This window comes from Nomascus leucogenys, chromosome 10 (assembly GCF_006542625.1).
Source record: "Nomascus leucogenys isolate Asia chromosome 10, Asia_NLE_v1, whole genome shotgun sequence".
Taxonomy (NCBI): Eukaryota; Metazoa; Chordata; class Mammalia; order Primates; family Hylobatidae; genus Nomascus; species Nomascus leucogenys.
Window position 1 is genome coordinate 78603418 of NC_044390.1, and position 16103 is coordinate 78619520.

General features: G+C 41.1%; 1 protein-coding gene across 16 annotated transcripts in view; it reads right to left on the bottom strand.

The window, feature by feature from the left end:
• The window catches only part of ATXN2 (ataxin 2), a 149917-nt gene that overhangs the window by 15785 nt on the left and 118029 nt on the right, over positions 1 to 16103 (bottom strand). For 8 of the 16 annotated variants that reach the window (XM_030821405.1, XM_030821399.1, XM_030821398.1 and 5 more), the window contains 3 exons: positions 11037 to 11069; positions 2421 to 2605; positions 1971 to 2103 (listed from right to left, as the gene is read on the bottom strand). In XM_030821405.1, coding sequence (XP_030677265.1) covers positions 1971 to 2103; positions 2421 to 2605; positions 11037 to 11069 — 351 coding nt within the window. The remainder of the gene's footprint in view (positions 1 to 1970; positions 2104 to 2420; positions 2606 to 11036; positions 11070 to 16103) is intronic. The other 8 variants (XM_030821407.1, XM_030821404.1, XM_030821402.1 and 5 more) reach the window with 1 other exon arrangement.

Here is a 16103-nt window from a genome sequence, read left to right on the forward strand (position 1 = left end):
TAACCTCAGCCTTTAGCAAACTGGAAAATTGTTAAAATATATACAAGTTGCATAAAAGCCAGCGTGATAAATCAATCGTGCCTTTGCAAGCATATTCAGTCCCAGTTAAGACAACTAAAGACAAGTCAAATGACAGGGGGTCATAACCAAAATAATAAACCAAGTCAGTTTGTCAGTATCTTTTACAATTAAATTACGGATGGGCTTCTTGAAAAAAATGTTTTCCAAAATGTAGCAATCACACAATTTTTTATTTAAAATGCATAATCCACAATACAAAATTGAAAGTGATAATGTGGAAAATTAAGACTGTACTTAAGTGTTTTATAAAACTAAACACCTTTGATCATATACAAATTCCTATCAGCAGTGAGCCTTTGTGGCAGACAAGAACCTCCAGGGAGAAAGCATAAGCTGTGGGTTACAGGTGACAGGAAGGATGATGGCTGCTGCCCAAGTCCTATTCTCATTAACCTACGGAATGTTAAAACTTTTATTCTTCAAAAAGGACAGAGGTGGTATGAAAAGTAGTAATGTCTCAAGAAGAGGGTTTGCTAGAAATCTGTAAATTCTTTTTTTTATTTTTTGAGATGGAGTCTCACTCTGTCGCTCAGGCTAGAGTGCAGCGGCGCGATCTCGGCTCATTGCAACCTCTGCCTCCCGGGTTCAAGCAATTCTGCTGCCTCAGCCTCCCAAGTAGCCGGGACTACAGGCACGTGCCACCACACCCGGCCAATTTTTGGGATTTTCAGTAGAGATAGGATTTCACCATGTTGGCCAGGCTGGTCTCGATCTCCTGACCTCATGATCCGCTGGCCTTGGCCTCCCAAAGTGCTGGGATTACAGGCGTGAGCCACTGCGCCCAGCCTGTAAATTCTTAAATAACTCAATTTTGCCTAGACATACTTGTTCAGGACATCTAAACTTAAAAAATAAAAATTTTATATTATTAGTATTTCAAAAAGTTTGAAGAGGTTTTAAAAATGAAATGTCCATGTAGTCACATGTAACCATAATCTCATTCTCATAGCAGTACACTTTTCAACTGTATGAATAAACCAAAATTACTGCCTACTCCAAACAACCAAAAATGCAAATAGGAAAACTAAACGACACTACAGGAGTTCTCAGAAATATTCAGAACAAAACATCTTAATGAAATCAGTACTATTTAAAAGCATATTCTGAAAAACATTTGAAGCAATCCATTAATTCTGTATCATAAGATATACAAATGGACATTTTATTTTAAATTATCAACAGTGAAAAATCTATTATTTTGGTACTTTAGACAGCTGCTAAGTTGATCTACACAAATTTCTCTGTTTAGTCACAAAACGAAGATGGGTTTTTTTTGCTTATTATTCTCATATAAATACTGCTTAGTTTTACATAAAATACTTCTCATTTTCATTTCAGCATTCTGTTCACATTGGTTGTATTTAAAGTGTGACTCATGTCTAAAATATATCTAATATTACATAATATTCAACCACTTAAAATACAGCATGATGTAGAAACATAGTATTATCATTATAACAAATAGCAAAAAAAATATGTCATGCCAGTGACCCTCAGATGAAGTAGTGAAGCAAAATGTTTTCATGCTGGAGAACACCTTTATGCTTTTATTATTATAAAATTCTCTTGCATGTCATAGGCAGGATATACCAAAGCATAATACTGATGAGGAAGAGAAGAAAGGTACCTTTCTCCACAAAGATGCTTTGCCATTATATACATCAGTACATTTTAGTTAAAGCAGGAGAGACATCTGAAGACCAGGTACAGAAGTACAAACTACTTGCCAAAAGTTATAAAGCAAGTCAAGCAAAGAAATGGGTTCATCTTTTCCTTCAGATTCTTGACCCTCAATGTCATAAAAGGTCAGGTTATTCTTAGAGTGTTTTCAGAAACTTAAATTAAGAAGAGTCACACACACTGGAAGAGACAAACAAAGTGCTTCCTACCATACATCGCATGCGTCTGCTCATGAGCCCCGTACTGAGTTGCTGAAGAAGATACTAAACCAGGCTGGGCATGTGTTGGTGGTGCCATCATTCTAGCATTACCCTGTATTACAGGACTATAGACATGAGGATGCTGTGTTCAAACAAAAAATAAAGAAAGAACATTAACACTGCAAATAGAGCCAAGCAGACTTTAGTTAAGATTTTTAACTCCATCGTTTCCAGATTTCCAGAAACAGCTGTAAACTCTCAAATCTTTCTTGGCTGTTTCCTCTGAACCTCTTACAATGATCAGTAACCTTCGAATATATATTAAAAAGGGTCCCTAAGTCCTTAGCTATCTACCCTACCATCACACAAAAGCAAACATTATAAAGGAAAATCCCTTTACCATATTAAAAGTTTTTTTATATGGTACAAAAATTAAGATTTAGGCCCTACCAGCCTTACCTGAGACTGATAATGTGGCACATGCTGAACAAGGGGCTGATTTGGGAACTGCTGAGGACTGTAGGCAACATATTGCGTGGAGTAAGCTGGTGGGGTGGCTGCAATTGGTGGGCCCGCTGCTGACGCTGGGTGCATCATGGCACTCTGATGATGCTGGTCTTGCCGCTGTTGGGGCATATTTGGTACTGCAGAAAAAAAAGCAGACTGCCTATTAAACAGTATCTCCACAGCATAATACATGCATTCACATGGTCTAGGAGGCTCTGAATGATTTGACCCTGCATCTGTGTCTCTGATGCCATCTCATACCACTCTCACTTCTGCGACTCTGGGTTGTTTTCCTATCATGCATGCTAGTCCTCAGCCTCAAACACCAGTTCCCAAATCCCAGCTGGGATAATTCTGCCTAGTCCTTCAGGTGTCAGCTTGAAAGCAACTTCCTCAGAGGGACTTTCTCTCATGGCCCTCAGACTTGATCAAGTCCCTGTAACAGACTCTCACAGCATTATGAAATCGCTTCTCATATGGTATTTTCTGGGATGGGCACTGCATTCATTTTGAGAAAAACAAAAGCATGACCAAAGAGCCAAAACAGATCCAACACTAACTTTCTATCTTCCTTAATTTCCAACCACTGAATCCTTGTAACACTTCCCATTCTTTCTCAAACCCAGTATAACACAGCACCATGTAGCATATACCAGGTTTCTAAATAATAGTTCTTTTAAAAGATGACTTTATGTCTTATCTTAATCCACACAGGTGGTCTGCATGTAAGGGCCTCTCCCTGTTACAACTCTAGTTAAGAATTCAGCTCAATTGTCATCTCCCATGTGAGGTTTTTTTCCAGTTCCTCCAGCACGAGCTAGCTACTTCCCATGTGCCTCTTTCCTCACACATTTCTTACAGCACTATTGTCTGTGACCTGTTTCTGGTGTGGCATTAACCAAGCCACTTCAGGAAAATAATTGTGGAATGACTGCTTACAACTAGGTATAAGGCACAAAGAATATAGAACTTGTTCATAAAATCCTAAGAACTGATTATATAATTAACTGCAAATTTGTGGCTAAACATTCACTGACTGTTGCTGAAATTTGGGAGAGCTAGTTACATATTATTTTATCTATGTAGAAAAGCAAACCTTAAAATTTTTTTACATTTTATCTTGGATGCACGTATTTAAAAAGCACCTCCTCTTGGTAGACAAAAAAGCCACTGAAAACTAATTATCACTTTTATCAAATGAAAGTTTGTCCGATTATGCTGAGCTTAAAACTATTCACTATTATTACTTTGTTACTTATTACCTTCCTGTATATTTAAAAAATAATTAAAAAGCTAGTCAAGTATACTATGGTGCTATTATTTAGATATCATATGTTTGTCTCCACCAATTCTCATGTTAAAACATGATCTCCAGGCCAGGTGCAGTGGCTCACGCTTATAATCCCTGCACTTTAGGAGGCCAGGGCGAGCGGACTGCTTGAGCTCATGAGTTTGGGACCACCCTGGGCAACATGGGGAGATCCTGTCTCCACAAAAAAATACAAAAATATTAGCCAGCCGTGGTGCTGTGCATCTACGGTCCCAGCTACTCAGGAGGCTGAGGTGGGAGGAACGTTGCAGCCAGGGAGGTAGATGCCGCAGTGAGCCATAATTGCACCACTGCACTCCAGCCTGGGCGAAGAAGTGAGACCCTGTCTCAAAAAAGGGGAGGGTAGGGGACAGGAGGGGAAGAAAAGAAACCAAGCCCTTGACCCCTTGACTCTGCCTGTCATTTGAAAAATGTTAAAAATATTTTTATCCAACACCTCAAAGGATTGGAATTTAGTAAGGGTAAAAGTTTAGCAGGGTAAAAACTAACATATAGACAGCAATAGCCTTCATATATGGTACTTCATAAGTAATGACTTAGAAGATGCAATGGAAGAGAAGTCCCTGGGTTACACTAACATTAAAAAAGAACCTACCTAAGGCATACACTGAAAAAAATGTACAAAACCTTAAAGATAAACTTTACTTTTATTTATTTATTTTCTTTGAGACAGAGTCTCGCTTGGTCGCCCAAGCTGGAGTGCAGTGGTGCAATCTTGACTCACTGCACTCTGCCTCCCGGGTTCAAGCGATTCTCCTACCTCAGCCTCCAGAGTAGCTGGGACTACAGGTGCGCACCACACCCAGTTAATACTTTTTTTTTTTTTGTATTTTTAGTAGAGATGGGGTTTCACCATGTTGGCCAGGCTGGTCTTGAACTCCTGACCTCAGGTGATCTGCCCACCTCCGCCTCCCAAAGAGTTGGGATTATAGGCGTCAGCCACTGCATCCAGCCAAGGATAAACTTTAATATGCTACTGAAGGTATACTTTGTTCTTGAATAGGAAGGCTCAACATCATGAAGACATCAATCATTTCTTCTCAAGTTAATTTATAAGTTTACTGTGATTCTGGCCTGCCATGGTGGCTCATGCTGTAGTCCCACCACTTTGTGAGGCTGACACAGGCAGACTGCTTGAGCTCAGGAGTTCAACACCAGCTTGGGCAACATGGTGAAATCCTGTCTCTACAAAATATACAAAAATTAAGCCAGGCACGGTGGTGCTTGCCTGTAGTCCCAGCTACTTGGGAGGCTGAGGTGGGGGGATTGCCTTAGCTAGGGAAGTTGAGGCTGCAGTATGCCCAGATCATCCCACTGCACTCCAGCCTAGGTAACAGAGCCAGACCTTGTCTCCAAAAAATAAAAAATAAAAAATAAATCTATAAGTTTATACTGATAATAAGAATCAACAACAAAAAAACCACCTCATTGGTTACCTTTGGAGGATAATAGAAAACCAACTCATTATTTTGAAGACTGCCTTAAAAAGGGAAATGATTAACATTTTAAATTACTTTTCCTAAGAAAGCTATACCTCAGGGTAACCAAACAGCTGGATATGGGAAAGTTTTTCTTTATAAAAATATTCCAGGTAATAATTGAAGAAGGGATGAAAGGAAAAGAATGTCACCATTTTGCAACCCCTAAGGAAGTAATTGATCTTGGGCTAGACAATTATCATCAATGGCTGCTAAAAAACACACTAAAAAAATTAAGGCACTAAAGGGAAATATTATCTCCTGGATAGATAAAACATCTAGGAACTCACTGACTACTCCTATCAGGAAAAAGACTGATTGCATTACATGACTCCTCACTGAAAGTACATACATCTGTGAAACATTGGGAAAAAAAAACAAAACCCAATCTTATCAAGCCTTCATTATCTACTATCAGTTTACAAAGATTACAGGGGACAGAAATCTACTTTAAATATCAACACAGGGATACAGTCAGCAAAATTCAGATCGTGGGAAAAAAAATACAAGACAAGCTGGATATGAAGAAGACAAAAACAAAGGGAAAAACCGTCATTAAAACTATGAGGGTTGAGTGCAGTGGCTCATGCTTGTAATCCTGGCACCTTGGGAGCCAAGGCGGGCAGACTGCTTGAGCTCAGGAATTCAGAACCCTGTCTCTACAAAAAAATACAAAAATTAGCCAGGTATGGTGGCGTACACCTTTAGTCCCAGCTACTTGGGAGGTTGAGGTGGGAGGATCACCTCTAAGCCCAATTGGTAGAGACTGCACTGAGCTGAAATCATGCCACTGCACTCCAGCTTGGGTGACAGAGTTAGACTCTGTCTCAAAAAACAAACAAGCAAAAAAACCTATGACTTGACTGGGTGCGATGGCTCATCCAGCACCTCCTAAAGTGCTGGCCTGTAATCCCAGCACTTTAGGAGGCTGAGGTAGAAAGATAACTTAAGCCCTGGAGTTTAGGACTAGCCTGGGCAAGACAGCAAGATGGTGAGACTCTGTCTCAAAAAAAAAAAAACAAAAACAAAAAAACAAAGAAGAAAAAGACAAGACAAGAAGAGCTGGCAAGGTGGCATGTGCCTGTAGTCACAGTTACTTGAGAGGCTGAGGAGGGGGGATCCCTTGAGACCAGGAATTCGAAGCAGCAGTGAGCTATGATTGCACTACTGCACTCCAAGCCTGGGCAACAAAGCGAGACCCCATCTCAAAAACAAAAAACAAAACCAAAACCAACTTAAAGATACACACTAAAATGTTTGTGGATAAACTGATGCAATGTCTAGAATTTGCTTCAAAATAATCCAGTGGACTCAAAGCTTAAGAGACAATGGGTAGGGATGAAACATGACTGGCCTAGGTTATTAATGTCTCAATACATTCGTAATAGAAAGTTACCGCAAGGCTGGGAGCAGTGGCTCACACCTGTAATCTCAGTACTTTGGGAGGCCGAGGCGGGTGGATCATTTGAGGTCAGGAGTTCAAGAACAGGCTGGCCAACATGGTGAAACTCCATCTCTATTAAAAATACAAGGCCGGGCGCAGTGGCTCACACCTGTAATCCCAGCACTTTGGGAGGCCGAGGCGGGCGGATCATGAGGTCAGGAGATCGACACCATCCTGGCTAACACGGTGAAACCCTGTCTCTACTAAAAATACAAAAAAATTAGCCGGGTGTGGTGGCAGGCGAATGTAGTCCCAGCTACTCGGGAGGCTGAGGCAGGAGAATGGTTTGAACCTGGGGGGCGGAGCTTGCAGTGAGCCGAGATCACGTCACTGCACTCCAGCCTGGGCGACAGAGTGAGATTCCGTCTCAAAAAAAAAAAAAAAAAAAAAGCTGGGCTACTTGGGAGGCTGAGGCAGGAGAACTGCTTGAACCCCAGAGGGGGAGGTTGCAGTGAGTTGAGATTGTGCCACTGTACTCCAGCCTAGGTGACAGAGCAAGGCTCCATCTCAAAAAAAAAAAAAAGAAGTTACCACAATACGAAACAATTAAAAAAAAAATGACTTCAACATATAAACAAATCCAATTTGCAAGCCTGATTTGGACCCTAATTGGAACACATTATTGTAAAAAGATTTATCTTTTCTATTTCTTTTTTTTTTTTTGAGACGGAGTCTCGCTCTGTAGCCCAGGCTGGAGTGCAGTGGCGCAATCTCGGCTCACTGCAAGAGACGGGGTCTTGCTCTGTCACCCAGGCTGGAGTACAGGCGCGTGATCTCAGCTCAACTACAACTTCCGCCTCCTGGGTTCAAGTAATTCTTCTGCCTCAGTCTCCCAAGTAGCTAGAATTAAAGGTGCCTGCCACTGGGCCCAGCCAAGATGTATTTTAAAGATCAGTTGGTTTTAAAAAGGCAACTAATTTTTTTAGTAGTAAGTTAATTATAGAGTTCACATGGAAAAATAAACAGAAAATTCAAGGTAATCTGAAAAAAAAAAATCAATGTTGGCAGAGAGTGGATGAGAAGGTAGTCCTATTAGATTAGTGAAGCAGAGTGAAAAATCCAGAAACAAATTCAACCACAGATAGACACTTGTTATATGATAAAATGGCATTTCATATCAGTTTGTATGACCATAATGGAATTACATTATTATCTATCTATGCACACACACACACACGCGCACACACACACACTTTAAATACAGAGTCTCCTTCTGTCACCCAGGCTGGAGTACAGTGGTACAATCACAGCTCACTGCAGCTTTAAACTACTGGGCTCAAGCAATCCTCCTTCCTCAGCCTCTCAAGTAGTTAGGACTACAGGTGTGTGCCACCATGCCCAGCAAATTTTTAAATTGTTTTGTAGATATGGGGTTTTCCTACATCACCCAGGTTGGCCTTGAACTCCTGGCCTCAAGTGATCCTCCTGCCTTAGCCTCCCAAAACTCTGAGGTTACAGGTATGAGCCACTGTACCTGGTCAATATGATATACTTAGTAGATGATAAGTATTTGAACATAATCCAACAACCATTCATGATTAAAAAGAAAACAAACCCTCCTCTGCAAATTAGGAACTGAAGTAACACCTAACTCTATACTTAATAGTGAAAGACAATGTCTCACCCCTAAGAATGGGAGCGTGGCAAAATCTCATGCTTTTTTCAGTAATGCACCAGTACAATAAGGACAAAAAAAAAAAAAAAACCACCAACATGGTGATTAGATCATGACTGTATGTTTAAGTCTTAAAGGGCTGCCAGAAACAGTGGGTTTACCAAACACATCAAGATACAAGGTCAATATTCAAAAATCAAGTGCATCTCTATTTACGAATAAACAAACGTTGAAGTTTTTAAAACATAACTCACAACAGCACAAAACAGAGGAAATATTAAGGGATAAATTTAAGAAAGTAGGCACAAAACTGATACAAAGAAAACTAGAAAACACTGGTGAAACTTAAGACTTAAATAAATGGAGCAGTATATGATGACATCAATGAAGATTCCATATTGTTAAGGTATTTCTCCCAGAACTGATATAAAGATTCAGTGCACAATCCCAAGCTGATTCTAAAATTTATTTGGAAATTTAAAGAATGCAGAATAAGAATAATTTTGACGGGAATAAAACTGGGAGACTCATATGAACTTAAAAGGTTGATTACAAAGTAACAGCAATAAAGAGAGAATTGGCATAAGGATATATACAAAGATCAATACAACAAAACAGTTCACAAATAGACACATATACAATACGGTCAACTGAATTCAATAAAGCTACTATGGCTGGGCGCAGTGGCTCATGCCTGTAATCCCAGAACTTTGGGAGGCCGAGATGAGCAGATCACCTGAGGTCAGGAGTTCGAGACTAGCCTGGCCAACATGGTGAGACCCTGTCTCTACTAAAAAAAAAAAAAAAAAAAAAAAAAAAATACAAATTAGCTGGGGGTAGTGGTGGGCATCTGTAATCCCAGCTACTCGGAAGGCTGAGGCAGAATCGCTTGACCCCGGGAAGTAGAGGCTGCAGTGAGCCAAGGTCACACTACTGCACTCCAGCCTGGGTAACAAGATCGAGACTCTTGTTTCAAAAAGAGAAAAAAATTAAAGCCACCAATGGAAAACAGAGTTTGGTGCCAGAGAAACTGAGTAAATATTTATGGCGGAGAAAATGAAGCTCGACCTTTACATCACACCCTACACAAAACCTAACCTGAAATCAACCATACACCTAACCATAAAAACATTCATAACCTAGGGTATGTAAAAGATTTCTTATTATGATACAAAAAAGCATGAACCTTAAGAGAAAAGCTTGATAAATAAGGCTTCATTAAAATTAACAATACTGGCTCTTCCAAAAAAACCGCAGACTGGGAGAAAATATTCACAATACCTATATCTGAGAAAGGACTTGTAACCAGAATATATAAATAACTTAAAATAATTTACTAAAAGTAGTAACTTTACTTTTCACAGTAAGAAAAGAAACATGACTTTTTTGTGTGTGTGTGAGACAGGGTCTGGCTCTATTGCCCAGGCTGGAGTGCAGTGGTGCAATCTCAGCTCACCACAACCTCGATCACCCCTCCATTGCCCTGCAAACCCCCGCAACCTCGCTCAAGCGATTGTCCCACCTCAGCCCCCCAAGTAGCTGGGACCATAGGAATGCGCTTCCGTGCCTGGCTAATTTTTCTTCCTTTTTTTTTTTTTTTTTTTTTTGCAAAGACAGGGTTTTGTCATGTTCCTCAGGCTGGTCTCAAACTCTTGGCTCAAATGATCCATCCAGGTTGGCCTCCCAAAGTGCTGGAATTACAGGCGTGAGCCACTGCACCCAGCCAGAAACATTGAGACAAAAAGAAATTTTAGGACAGGCGCAGTGGCTCACACCTGTAATCTCAGCACTTTGGGAGGCCAAGGCGGGTAGATAACCTGAGGTCAGGAGTTAGAGACCAGTATGACCAACATGGTGAAACCCCACCTACACTAAAAATACAAAATTAGCCAGGCATGGTGGCACATGCCTGTAATCCCAGCTACTTGGGAGGCTGAGGCAGGAGAATTGCTTGAAGCTGGGAGGCGGAGGTTGCAGTGAGCCAAGATGGCACCACTGCACTCCAGCCTGGGCAATAGAGTGAGATTCCATCAAATAAATAAACAAATAAAATGAAAAAAGATTTGAACAATTTACTAAAAAAAGGTTGACAGCTGAAAATAAACACACACATGACGAGGTGCTCCTGGATCAGTCATCATCAGAGAAATGTACGTTTAAGATCACAATGAAATACCATAAGACACCCATTAGACCTGTTGAAATTAAAAAGATAAGACAATACCAAGTGTTGACAAGGCTGCAGAACACTTGGAACCTGCATATGTACCTGATCAGTTGGAATGTAAAATGATACAATCACTTTGGAAGATTGCTAGTTTCTTATTAATTGAAATATGTATTTACCAGGCAGTGTGTGGTGGCTCACATCTGTAATTCCAACACTTTGGGAGGCTGAGGCGGGTGGATCACTTGTGGTCAGGAGTTCGAGACCAGCCTGGCCAATGTGGTGAAACCCTGTCTCTACTAAAAATACAAAAAAATTAGCCAGGCATGGTGGTGCGTGCCTGTAATCCCAGTTACTTGGGAGGTTGAGGCAGGAGAATTGCTTGAACCCGGGAGGGGGAGGTTGCCATGAGCTGAAATCACGCCACTGAACTCCAGCCTGGGCAACAGAGTGAGACTTCATCTCAAAAATAAATAAATAAATAAAAAATAAAAAATAAAATAAATTTTTTTAAAAAACGAAATATGCACTTACCATACCTCAGCAATTCCAATTCTAGGTATTTAACTAAAAGAAATAAAAACACAAACACTTGTACACAAATGCTCACAGCAGCTTCATTCATAATAGCCAAAAGCTGGCAATAACTCAAATGCCCATTGACTAGTAATGGGTAAATTAACTGTGGTATAATCATAAAACGAAATGCTACCCAGCAATAAAAAGGAATAAGCTGGCTGGGCACGGTGACTCACGCCTGTAATCCCAGCACTTTGGGAGGCCAAGGCAGGTGGATCATTTGGGGTCAGGAGTTTGAGACCAGCCTGGCCAACATGGTGAAACCCCGTCTCTGCTAAAAAAAAAAAAAAAAAAAAAAAGACAAAAATTAGCCAGGCGTGGTGGCACGTGCCTGTAATCCCAGCTACTTGGGAGGCTGAGGCAGTGGAATTGCAGACCAATTCTGGGAGACAGAACAAGACTCCATCTCAAAAACAAACAAACAAAAAGGAATAAGCTGATACTAACATGAAACTCAAATTACTACAATGTTTAGGACACACATATGAAATTATATACCAAGCTTGTCCACCTTGTGTCCTGGGATGGCTTTGAATGTGGCCCAACACAAATTCATAAGCTTTCTTAAAACACTGTAAGTTTTGCTTTTTTTTGTTTTGTTTTGTTCATCAGCTATCATTAGTGTTAGTGTATTTTATGTGTGGCCCAACACAATTCTTCTTCCAGTATGACCCAGGGAAGCCAAAAGATTGAACACCCCTGTTATATGCTGTTTGATTCCATTTATTTAAAAAAAAAAAAATCTAGGGGCTGGCTGAGGTGGCTCACATCTGTAATCCTAGCACTCTGGGAGGCTGAGGTGAGCTCAGGAGTTCGAGACCAGCCTGGGCAATATAATGAGATGTCTCCAAAAAAAAATTTTTTTAAGTTAAAAAAAAAAAAAAAGAAAAAGAAATCTAGAGAGGATAAATCTAATCTATAGTAAAAGAAGGCAGATTACTGGTTAACTGGAGCTAGTTGTAATAAAGTATAGCTGGACAGAGAAGAGGAACAGGCACAATGTTTTCCATCTTCACTGATGAAGCAAGTAGTTACATGAGCAAATATATTTGTCAAAACTCATTAAAATGTAAACATAAAAAGATGAGCATTTTCTTGTATGTAAATTATAGACTAATAAAACTGGTTCAAACATTTTGGATACATTTAGAACAAGATAAATTTAATTCACATTTTATACTTTAAGATAAATTCTAAAATTAGCCAGGCATAAATGGTACAGGCTGGTCTCAAACTCCTGAGCTCAAGTGATCCTCCCACCTCAGCCTCTCAGCCTCCCAGGGTGCCAGGAGACAGGCAGATCATGAGGTCAGGAGTTCGAGACCAGCCTGAACCAATGTGGTAAAACCCCGTCTCTACTAAAAATACAAAAAGTAGCCGGGTGTGGTGGTGCACCCCTGTAATTCCAGCTACTCAGGAGGCTGAGACAGGAGAATCGCTTGAATCTGGGAGGCGGAGTTTGCAGTGAGCTAAGATAGCGCCACTGCACTCCAGCCTGGGCAACATAGCGACACTCCATCTCAAAAATAAACAAGCAAACAAACAACTTAAGAGGAAAGAATAGTCTTTCCAACAAATGAGGTGGGGACAATGGATATCCACAAGCAAAAGGAAAAACCTGGATCACTACTCTCATATCATACACAAAAATTAACTCAAAAGAGATCGTAGACCTAAATGTTAAGAGCTAAACTATAAAAATCATAGGAGTTTTATAGGAGTTTCATAGGAGTAAATCTCTGTGGCCTTGAGTTAGGCAATGCTTTGTTTGACATGACATCAGGAGCACAAGCAACAACAACAAAAAAACAGATAAATTGAACTTCATCAAAATTAAAAACTGTGTTACAAAGAACACCATCAAGCAAGTAAAAAGATAACTCACAGTCGGGGCATAGTGGCTCGCGTCTAAAATCTCAGCACTTTGGGAAGGTGAGGCAGGCGGATCATTTGAGGTCAGGAGTTCAAGACCAGCCTGGTCAACATGGTGAAATTCCATCTCTACTAAAAATACAAAAATGGGCCAGGCGCAGTGGTGCATGCCTATAACCCCAGCTACTCTGGAGACTGAGGCAGGGGGATCGCTTGAGCTCAGGAATTCGAGACCAGCCTGGGAAGCATGGAGAAGCTCCATCTCTACAAAAAATACAGAAATTAGCCTGGCGCGGTGGCGTATGCCTGTAGTCCCAGCTACTTGGGAGGGTGAGGCAGGAGAATTGCTTGAACCCAGGAAGCGAAGGCTGCAGTGAGCCAAGATCGTGCCACTGTGCTCCAGCCTGGGCGAGAGTGAGACTCCATCTCAAAACAATACAAAAAAAACCAAAAAAGCCACAATGACACTTCATAACCACTAGAATGAATGACATAACCCAAACCAAAGACAATATCGGTTACTTATGAGGATGTGGAGAAACTGGAACACTTGTACATTACTGGTAGAAATACAAAATGATGCAGCTGCTTTGGAAAAGTTTGGCAGTTCCATCACAGCAATTCTACTTCAGGAGAAATGAAAATCTAAGGCCACATGAAAAAAACTTTTATTTATTTATTTTTTGAGACAGAGTCTCACTCTTTCACTCAGGCTGGGGTGCAGTGGTGTGATCTCAGCTCACTGCAGCCTCCGCCTCCCAGGTTCAAGTGATTCTGATGCCCCTGCCTCAGCCTCCTGAATAGCTGGGATTATAGGTGCACGCTACCATGCCAGTGTAATTTTTGTATTTTTAGTAGAGATGGGATTTCACCATGTTGGCCAGGCTGGTCTCAAACTCCTGACCTCAAGTCATCTGCCCACCTCAGCCTCCCAGACTGCTGGGATTATAGGCATGAGCCACTGCTCCCAGCCTCATATGAAAATTTGTACATGAAAGTCCACAAAAGCATTACTCATTGCCAGAAAAAGGAAATAATCCAAATGCTCAACTGATGATAGGTAAAAGTGGTATATTCAGGCCAGGAGCAGTGGCTCACACCTGTAATCCCAGCACTTTGGGAGGCCGAGGGAGGTGGATCACTTGAGGCCAGGAGTTCAAGACCAGCCCAGCCAACATGGCAAAGCCCTTTCTCTACTTTTTTTTTTTTTGAGACGGAGTCTCGCTCTGTCACCCAGGCTGGAGTGCAGTGGCGCTATCTCGGCTCACTGCCAGCTCTGCCTCCTGGGTTCATGCCATTCTCCTGCCTCAGCCTCCCGAGTAGCTGGGACTACAGGCACCTGCCACCAAGCCCAGCTAATTTTTTGTATTTTTAGTACAGACAGGGTTTCACTGTATTAGCCAGATGGTCTTGATCTCCTGACCTCGTGATCTGCCCATCTCGGCCTCCCAACGTGCTGGGATTACAGGCGTGAGCCACCGTGCCCAGCCTCTGAGTATATCATTTCTATTATAAAGACAGTACCTCCTGAAGTTAGAATGTGACTCTCCCATCAGATAGCCAAATTGTCATGCTTGCTGTTACTACAGTAATCTTTTATATTTTAATGACAACAAAAAGTTCCTATTGCATTGTTTTAAGTAATCATTGAAAACAGCTACACCTGCTGGTGATACATGAACACCTCAACACTACATTAAAATGGCAGTAAAAAAAAAAAAAAACCCACTTTCTTCTCAGAATTTTTAAAGGCCCTCAAAATAAGATTAAACTCTATAATTTGATTACATTATTTCAGGCAGAGTTCTTTCAACAGGTTCATATGTTCCAAGGCTAAAAAAAAAAATAGCATACTGAGAAAACGAAAATTAAGAGTTTTAGTTAACATCTATGAAATCACGATTACGTCAAACATTGAGAAAATTGGGCGCAGGCACTTTGGGAAGCAGAGCCAGGCAGATCGCTTGAGCCCAGGAGTTTGAGACCAGCCTAGGCAACATGGCAAAACCCATCTCTACAAAAAATACAAAAATTAGCTAGGTGTGGTGGTGTGCACCTGTAGTCCCCGCTATCCAGGAGACTGAGAAGGGAGGATCGCTTGAGCCCAGGAGGTCAAGGCTGCATTGAGCCATGATAGCGCCACTGCATTCCAGCCTCAGCAACAAAGCGAGACCCTGTATCAAACACACACACACACACACACACACACCACCCAAAAAACACATTGAGGAAATCTTATTAATTCAGGAAAAATGAAAACTTTATGTCAGAAAGGCAATTATTGGGCACTGAGAAATGTCTTTTCTGTATAAATTATTCTACTTTCTATAGTTTCTCAACTGATAGCAATTAATCACTCTAAATTAACTGGTTGGCAAAAATGAAACCCTTTAGCATTTTCCAACATTAAAAGAACTTTTTTTTTTTTGGATGGAGTCTCGCTCTGTCACCCAGGCATGCACCACCATGCCCAGCTGATTTTTGTATTTTTAGTAGAGATGGGTTTTCACCATGTTGGCCAGGATGGTTTTATACTCCTGACCTCAAGTGATCTGCCCACCTAGGCTTCCCAGAGTGTTGGGCTTACAGGTGTGAGCCACCACAGCTGGCCAAAAGATTTCAAGAAAAATGTGGGATTTTTTTCTACGAAGGCTCTTTAACCACACAAGCACAGAATACTAGTTTATGCAACTACATTATATAACAACTCCCTAATTTTAATACAGAAACATCCATCTTTTTTTCTTTTTGAGGAAGGGTTTCACTTTCACCCAGGCTGGAGCCCAGTGGTGCAGTCACAGTTCCCTGCAGCTTGGACCTTCTGGGTTCAATTGATCCTCCCACCTCAGTCTCCCAAGTAGCTAGGACTATAGGAGCACACCATGATGGCTGGCTAAGATTTCTATTTTTTTTTGTAGAGATGCGTTTTTGCCATGTTGCCCAGGCTGGTCTTAAAACTCCCAGTCATGCGATCTGCCCACCTCAGCCTCTCAAAGTGCTGGAATTACACGTGAGCAACCAAGCCTAGCCGAAACATCCTTCTAACAGGATCTTAATATTGGTTGAAGTTAGTTGCCCCTCTGCTTCAAAAGAAATTCTGGCTTTGGGGAAATAACTGTAGGTATATATAAAGCAAGGTTAGCAATCTAG